The 9,043-nt window shown below is 33.9% G+C and overlaps 1 protein-coding gene across 1 annotated transcript; it reads right to left on the bottom strand.

Annotated features, from left to right (window-relative positions):
* Positions 1-1,021: 1,021 nt before the first annotated feature.
* Positions 1,022-7,878, bottom strand: LOC132063175 (polyamine oxidase 1). Its single transcript, XM_059455629.1, has 10 exons — positions 7,715-7,878; positions 7,344-7,593; positions 7,014-7,142; positions 6,855-6,916; positions 6,529-6,683; positions 5,462-5,605; positions 4,091-4,240; positions 2,393-2,647; positions 1,734-1,815; positions 1,022-1,646 (listed from the first exon to the last, which is right to left on the bottom strand). Exons 1-10 carry the CDS (start codon positions 7,764-7,766, stop codon positions 1,432-1,434), a joined length of 1,494 nt encoding a protein of 497 aa, XP_059311612.1. The 5' UTR covers positions 7,767-7,878; the 3' UTR covers positions 1,022-1,431.
* Positions 7,879-9,043: the final 1,165 nt, after the last annotated feature.

The following is a 9,043-nucleotide window of genomic DNA, read 5'->3' on the forward strand; positions in this document are numbered from 1 at the left end:
ATATAATATGCATCACTGATTTGGTGCCTCAGAATTAGGCATAAATTGATTTGTAACATATGTATATATATTGGTGTTCTATAAATGTAAAAACCACTTCAGCCAATTCACTTCTTCTCTTGAATTTCATTGCTCTTTCTTTAAGTTTCTGCACTATCTCTTTCTTAAGTTATACTTGATGAAATTTTTATATCTTCAAATTGAGTAACCAAATGAGTAGAAAGTTACAAAAACTTTAATCTCAAAATCGAAGTAAAAAATCCAAAGATTTTAGTCTTCCAAAAGGATAACTTTTTATTTCTGAAAAGTACTTTTATATCTTAGAACAAAGTACTTTTATTTCTAGAAAAAGTACTTTTATATCCGAGGAGAAAGTACTTTTATATCTTGAAAGAAAATACTTGTTTATCTTCTGCAGTAGATTAACATAAAAGTTTGAACCCAGAAACTAAAGATACTAAATTCTTTCAAAATGAGCCTCGAACGTTTCAATCTTTCTTCTCAACTTTTTATGAGCTAGATGATGTGCTTCCATATATAAGCGCATAACTCTCCCTTTCCACCACCAATGTGATACAAAGTTCTCATCAAAAAAGAACTTTGCTCAAATTTTTAATTTTCCCTCCAGTTCTTTTCCCAACCACTTAAGGGTCTTTAAAGCCCAACAATAACAAGCAATATTTAAATGAATTTGAAACAAGCAATATTAAATGAATTTAAATGACATTCCATTTTTAGCAATATTAAATGAATTTAAATGACATTCCATTTTTCCCCATTTGAGTAAAATATTTTTCTTAAGTGGAAATATTAAATATTAAAAACACATGTAGGAGTAAGAAACTCTTGAAGTAACTGCAATATGTTACTGTGCAGCAAGCAAAGAGAGTGAATAAAAGTTGCCATCAGAGTTATTGAAGTGCTAAATATAAGAGCAACTGAAAGTTGAAACAAAAATATGCGAGTAGGATCATGTAATAGTAAGAATGAAATCAAAGTTTTCAGCATCTCAACCGACACAATACCAGAAGTTATATTTTGATATACAAACTTCTGTATTACATTAGAAATAATCGATGAACAGAAGAAACGAGATTGAAAATCAACTGAACATCCATCTTGTTACTTAATTTTCATGTATTCAATATCATTAGTACTGCATTTGTCATCCATGATACCTTTCTATTATTTTACTCCTAATAACAATTTTATGTATCTGCAAATGAATTTCCTTCAGAATGAACATCCTGGAAACTACCCTACATCCTTCTTTTTTTGGTGAGGAATAGCATGCCCCCCTGTCAAGTTTCTTTGCTCCTTTTCTGTTAATGGAACAAAGGGCTTGTACCATCGTTTTGCACCAGAAAGCCAGTTTATGGCGGTTGCATAGCAAGATCTGTCAGTGTAAGTTTTATCCAGAGGTTCATTTAGTCATAAGATAGCCTCTGGAAGTCCCAATTTGTTGTTACTCAGGAAGAGTTGTCGGGGAATATCACATTTGTGGAGACTTGATACTGTTTCAGCTTGTTTCAATGTCAAAGATCCGGTTAATGCTAGCAATGGTTCTAGCAAAAAAGCTTGATTCTCAGTCTTCCTTCCGTCATCCTTTCTCATTTCTTCAAGTAAAGCATTGGTAGTATCTATACCTGCTCAAATTAGTTATGCCAATTAAGGTAAGAAATTATATTTTGTCCAATAGTTCATCGCCAGAAGAATTTTAGAGTTGAACTAACCTGAAAGGTAACCTCCATGGACATAGCCACTAAAGTTTTCACTTGTGTGTTCTCCAGTGAAAAATATCCTCCCAACAGGTTCCTGGTGAAAGAAAGAATGTCATTGCAACAAGAGCATAAAATTAGTTTATCAAACGTAGCTTTTCTCCCATAACAGTGGCTAATCAAAAGTTTGAAGAAACTATTTCCATATTCCAACATCATTGCAGTTCCAATTGATAATTTTGTAATTTAAATAAAGATGGAGGAAAGTTCGAAAATAGAAGATGTGGCTGGCAAATAAAGTGAGGCCAATCTTTGGTTCCAAAATCAACTTAAATACAGATGTTCACAGAAATTGATAATTTATTAAAAGGCTGTTTTCCTGTACAACAGTCTCTGAATATTGGAGTTGGCGATATTTTCTATGTAGTAGTCTCTGAATATCAGAGTTGGCTGTCTTTTGTACATAGTGGTAGTCTGAATGATGAGGACATTGCTATTCTATGTAGTCTTGACAAAAAAGACTGGCAAATGAGACAATTCTCCTCTATGACACAATTGTGCAATTTAATTAAGATTGTCAATATAGTCTCGTCTCAATTATTCAAGATTATGAAAATTTATTAAGATTGGACACTGTAAATTACTATTGCCAAGCGAGAAAGAAGAGTGCTAACCTTAATATCATGGACAAGTTGATGATTTGCATATATGGGGTAATTACTGTAGCTACCACGCTGAAACCGATTATTCCACCAACGTGGGACTAATATGTCGGTGGCATCAGGAATGTCAGGCCCAAACATGTTTCTTAAAACTTCCATTGCTTCTCTTAATGTGTCTTGATCAGATTGAGCTTCCACACGTTTCGACTCACCATTTGTCAAGGTTACCACCAGCATATTGGAACCCGGGTAAGCATTTTCCATGTGCTGATGACATGAAAACAGATCAACATAAAGCTAGGATCAGTTTTTGGGCACATAATGATGACCAGATGATGCATTCAGCAGCCATATTAAATTGCAGGAATGAATAGGTCCTCCATATTATAAACGAGTTGAAAAAGGTTCAATTGAAAATAGTAGAAGTCTGAAGTTGATGCAAGTGTACTATCGTATTCTCTCAATGAGATTTCATAAGATACATAATTGGTGGTCAAGTTATATTGGCAGCTCCAAGAGGGGGTTGTACCATTGTAGCATGAGACATTCATAAAAAAGGTAGCAATTTTATGTTATATGATGTGTGCAGAAGCCAAATTATGCTTATATGAGTGTACAATTGTAACCAAGAAAATTTCTTTGTGCAAAATCAATAGATGGGACACGGGGCGAGCACTATACTAATGTTCACATAAGGAAGTGGTACTCCGGAATTACATAGTGCAGCAGAAGGACCGGCATCATTTTTAAACTCATCAAGAACCTCTACGACTAGTAACTGGAATATACATAAACTCCAGGATATCAAGAACAGAAGGCTCGCCTACTCTGCTAATCAGAAAAGGAAAAAAAAAAAAAAAAGGTAACTGACTCTAATCTTACAGATTAACACAATTAATAATTTGAGCTACTCCATAAAAATGTACAACTTATGTCTGAGATTAGCCATTGTAAAACTCTAAAGCTAATGCAAGCACACTACATATTAGAAATACTGAAGGTGGCGTACTTCCGATGACCATATTGCAGTGGAATTTTGTGACAGCAAAGTCAACTGCCTAGTAGTAGGCAACCCCAATAGGAAAAAAGAGAATGGCTTAATCCATACAGAGCCCACACGTACAGAGCCCAGGATTAGTTGATGTTAATAAAATGTTAAAGTACCTAATGTGGGCCACATCATCACAAGTAACGACAAAATTGTATATTATATTAGTTAAAGCACAGTTCTGATCATCAGCTTCGTGCATTAATCCATTCGTTAGACAGACAAATTAGGGCTGTCACACATGGTTTTGTTTTATTAGGAAATTGGAAATACACATAGAATGAGCTTGACTTCAAGTTCCAGATTCCTAATGGTGATTAAATATATGGAAATAATAGATTAAGGAAAGAAACTTGGAACAAAGTTACTGTACTATTGAGCCCCTAATAATATTTTAAGGCAGTCAATTTGTAACAAAGTGACGGTATCTTTGTATTAAATAATATTTCTCTCTTTAGATATAGAAGAGAAAATGAAAAAGAAGTCCTCTTTGTCAACCTTATCACTGGACACTGGATGTGAGACGACTTGACAAAAGACCAAGACGAAGAAATTGTCCAGATGCAAGTAATGAACCAAAAGAATGCAGTAATGTGCATTATTAGAATTAGAAACAATATGCATTAAAAAGACTCAAGATTTAGACAATAAATTGTGCAAACCTGCCAGAAAGTATAGTAGCCTCTTCGCTCATGGGCGTAGATGAAGAACTCCTTCTCAGGTTCACAAGGCCAAAACTTATAAGGAAATTTGAGAAAGATCTTTGTATAAACCATCACATCCAAGTCTCTGATGGCTTCCATCTTCCATCTCTGCTTCAATCAATACGTATAAGAGAGGTTAATTTTTTTATTTAAAAAAACAGAAGACAAGCAGGGTACTAAAGGTGAAGCTGATATCAGGTGTATTCGAAACAGTAAAAAAAGAAAAATAATTAACCTTTTTCATTAATAATTTGATCACAAAATTAATAAATAGTTTTTCTAGCACAAGAGAGAGTTCTATGTTTACTAAAGACAGATAAAGTTACTCCAACTCTCCAAGCACTGCTAACCAACCTGTTTTGTTCGCTACCACTTAAATTATCCTCGATTTAGACATTGACAGCTAATTTTGAAGTTATGTATCAATTAACCTTATTTAAACTATCAAAATACAAGATACAGAAGCCAATCACCTCAAAAGCAACAAATTATTTATTTTTATTAGCTACAACTACAAATTGCCATTTCTAATAACTGATGATGAGCAACTTCACTATCTGGAATTCTTTAATGTATTGGTAGGTTTCACTCCACTAAATTAAAATAGATAGCTGAGTGCAAATAATAATTTAAGAGATAAACTACCCAATGATGAAAACTGTCCAATTTAACTTATTAGATTTGGAACAACATCAATGCTAACAAGAAAACAAGCTGTATATCCACTGCACATTCAAGTCCGGTAGTCCATACTTCGGATGTAACCATTTAAATCATGAATCTGAAAGAGTGGAAACCATTTTAATAACCAAGTCCTGTAATTAATGTGGGTAGCTCATTGTCTAGAAATGGAGACCTCTTCAACATTGTTGGTATTTAATATCCCATAGGTTCAGAATCCACAAACATCTCAATAATTTGCAGCTGACCAACTTTAGGTAGTCTAACCGGAAACAGAGGACCCATATTGTATCCTAGCCATACACTCAAGCTATTACATGATTGGACTGTAATAACTGCGGGGCACTTTTTTGTGAACATCAAAGGCTCAAGATCTCAACAATCCATCCATGTGCACGTGAAGCAAATATCTATCATTCATACATGTTGTAACCTTAGGCATTAAATTACATTACTATTAGTACAGGGTGGATTATAGAGAGGTAGATCTATGATACAAGTTTGATAAGTTCAACCTTTAAAGTTCTTAGACTACTTTACGTTTTCTCATACACACACACATCCCTATATATACACTTGAGTCGTAGACCAAGAAAACTGAATTCGATTAAACCGGTTATCAAAGATTGAAAGAGTGAGGAGACATACAGGTAAAGGGGGTGTGAAGGAAATGAGGTCGCTTTGGAGAACACCAATACTAACTGACAAAATCACGTAATTGGCTTCGTAAAGGGAACCATCTTCTGTTGTCACCAAGACGCCGTTTCTCGAGTGCTGCACTTCCCGAACAACCTACCGTAAATTGTGAATTGTGAATTACTACAATCATAAATGCAGCATTTATTCAGATGTATTTCAAAATCAACATAAACACAGTGGCCTAGGCACCCTATATAGGACAAATATCTGCACAAAGTCAAACTGAAATAACACTGATTAATTGAATCAGTTGGTTAGCCAGTATGAGGGATGGAAGTAAAAGGATCATAGCCTCTTTGCTATTTAGTGGATCTTTGGACCCACGTTTGATTGCATTATGTAAAGTTTAGCCTCTAAATTTTGATATTACTATCATTACCTAACGTGTTGAATGGGAAAGTTCTCTCTTTATGGTATCATTATAATGATGAGGAACAAGTCTCTGTCATTTTATTAACTCTATCATCATCATATCAAATCCAAAAAAAAAAAAAAAAAGAAACTTAAATTTGTATGAATCGAAAATTACTTTCGTAGGATCTTTCTTCTTCCTTGTCTTTGGCTTTTCAATGCCCTTTTAGTACCCTTTTCTTTTTCTGTTTTATACTAGCATATTCCAATAAGAAACTGGCGCGAGTTACTTTTCTAGAGTTCCATTGAAGAGGTGATGATCACTTCAAATTATTACCGCTTGCTTTTCCATTTTTTCCCTTAAATAGGGAGTTACTTAGTAAAGCACATTTAGGAAGACTTTTCAATTAAAAATATGATACTAACAATAAATAGTCCTTGGAAAACGTCCTTTTCTGCAGACTCTTCAATTTGGTGGGTCATCAATCAATCTTAACAGAACCAAAAAAGAAAGATAAATTACTCCATGCAATAAAAAACAAATCTTTAGACCTTATCAGTTTATCACCTTCTGTTCATCGACTTTGCCTACCATTTCTACTGTAGTTGTCATAAATTGACCCATCAAGAAATAAAAACAGAAAAAATATATATATATAAATTACCGTGTTTAGCTTGAGACGGCTGTCCGTAATTTTACCCTCAGAGGTAAAAAGGATTTCTTCTGCCATTTTATAAAGCAAATGCTCATACCCTCTTTCATCAGCAACAAGAAATTCTCTTTCTCCAAAATCCACATATGTTGATATTGGCTCAACCTCTGTAAAATTCAAAACAACAACCAAAATTCAATCCCAAAATCTTGAAAATAAAGAATTGAAAAAATCTCAAAAGTTAAGAAAATAAAGGTGAAAGTGCTATAATTACACTGCTACTTTTCTCATTAAAAAAATGGCACAGAGTACAAGGAACTGATAATTGAAAAATTGACCTGCCATTTCAAAGTCATGGAGAATGAAGTCAATGGCTAGCTCTATTGGTGTTTTTGGAGTACTGCGAAAAACAAAACAAAAAAATATGAAGGATTTATTATTTTATTTTATTTTTTCTAAAAAACGAAAAGAGAACAAAAACAGAGTGTGTATCATACGACGGCGTTTCAGCAAGAATGGAGGCATCTTCATGATGGTTTCCTTCTTGGCTTCTTAGTTTCTGAATCGCTGAGTCCACCGCTTTCTTATACGAGTCCGCCGCAATTCCACTCGGAAATATCTTTCCACTGTAATTCCACAACAAATATGCAAAACAAAAAATCAACACTACACATATTAAGCTGATACTACTTAATTTTTCATATGACATGTGTAAGATCACAAAATTAAAAACTCTTTACTTTCTTAAACTCCGTGTCAAGTCTAAACCTGAAACAGAGGGGAGTATAATTTTTCAATAATTCACAGTTCAAATACTTGTTACGAACCTGTGATCGTAAATGTTATAACGGGCATTACTGTAATCGGAGAAGCATGTGCGAAGATTAGACTGAAGAGCAAGTTCCCAGACAGGATTAGACTGTTTACCACCAACGCCGGCGATCCAACCGGCGCCAAGTTCCACCGTTACTCCGCCGAATTCCTCCTTCCTTATCCTGCCACCTATCTTATCGGACGCCTCCAATATCACAACATCATCTACGCCATTCTCCGATAACACCTTCGCCGCCGTTAAACCTACATAAAATTAAACCACACACAATGCAGAAGCATCTTTATACATGAGAAAACAGAGTCGGATCCATAAACGTGTAGTAGTAACTTTTTGCATATATTTGTATATCTGGCGATAAATTACCTGAGATGCCGGCTCCCACTATGATAACAGAGCAGCGACGGGGAGTTTCCATGACAGACGTGATTTGTGGGGTGGGGGAGAAGGGAATAAGCAGAGAGTTTGACGAGTGTTAAGGGTTGAGGAGCTTAAAAGAGAGGTGGTAATAGCAGAAGAAATAGCGGGAGTCGGTTTTTATAGTTTGATTTCAACCGTATATTGAGGAAACACCGCTCTCTCTTACCTTTATTTACTCTACCACTGTAGATATTACGCGGTTTTAAATTTAAATTATTTCTAAATATATAAATGTATTTTTTTTTAACTACTAAAAAAAAATATATATCACATAAATTAGAGCAGACAGAGTAGTAATATAGTGACTAATTATATGAGAATTATATAAAGGCATTAATTATTACGTGGGTTTACTTATTCATAGTTATCTCATTCTCTCGTAGCTATATTAGGTATGTTGAATTTTATGCATAGCAAAAAAAAATACTTACTAAATATGGTATTTCTTTCGTCCCAATTTATACGAGGGTTTAAACCATTTGGGTAGTCAAACCGTTCTTTCTTTGACTCAATTTTAAATATAGGTTCTTTGAGTATTTTATAATAGATTTTACATATTTGAAAACTATATAAAAAGTACTATATATCTGCATAATTAATAATTCACAATATATGAAAAAATTTGAAAAAAAATTATAGTGAAAAAAATAATTGTTGACTCTAATCCTCGTATAAATTAAAAAGGAGAAAGTATTACTTATACATGATTTTAGTATATGAATAATGCAGCTCCTAACCGACTACCAAACGCCCCCTCAGGGAAGGAGGAAGTATTACTTATACATAAATTGTGTTTTTTTTTTCCTTTCTTTTTTACTTGTTTTGGCTTCTTTCTTTTCTCGCAAGGGAGGGAATGAGTAATAAGAGTTCTAGAAGAAGAAAATTGGAGCCCGTTTGGCTTAGATAAGTTGATGAAAATAGCTTATAAGCGCTGCTTTTAGTTTTTTTTAGTGTTTGACTGATCAGCTTATAAGTCATTTTGAGCTTAAAATAAGCTAAAAAAATAAGTTGGCATGTTTAGATGGGCTTAAAAAGCAACCAAAAAATATAAGTTAAGCTATCTCAACTTTTTTTTTTTTTAGCTTATAAGCTGTTGCTTTTTTTAAGCCCATCCAAACAGGCTCCATCGAGTTTTGAAATTGAGAATTTTAGTTTGATTTGATGACCATTAAGGTGAGAATTTATCGTGGACTGAGTCTTATCTTTTCTACGACGTATCGTCACTTTAAAGTCAAGAATCTATATTTTGACTTGATGAGTATTATGGTGTGAATT

The sequence above is a fragment of the Lycium ferocissimum genome, chromosome 7, assembly GCF_029784015.1.
Source record: "Lycium ferocissimum isolate CSIRO_LF1 chromosome 7, AGI_CSIRO_Lferr_CH_V1, whole genome shotgun sequence".
NCBI classification, from domain to species: domain Eukaryota; kingdom Viridiplantae; phylum Streptophyta; class Magnoliopsida; order Solanales; family Solanaceae; genus Lycium; species Lycium ferocissimum.

Excerpts from the sequence above, each read along its gene's own strand:
- LOC132063175 (XM_059455629.1), bottom strand. The coding sequence starts at position 7,766 with ATGGAAACTCCCCGTCGCTGCTCTGTTATCATAGTGGGAGCCGGCATC. Across the intron at positions 7,594-7,714 it reads AGTGGGAGCCGGCATCTCAG|GTTTAACGGCGGCGAAGGTG; the intron begins GTAATTTATCGC and ends AATTTTATGTAG. Across the intron at positions 7,143-7,343 it reads TATAACATTTACGATCACAG|TGGAAAGATATTTCCGAGTG; the intron begins GTTCGTAACAAG and ends GTGGAATTACAG.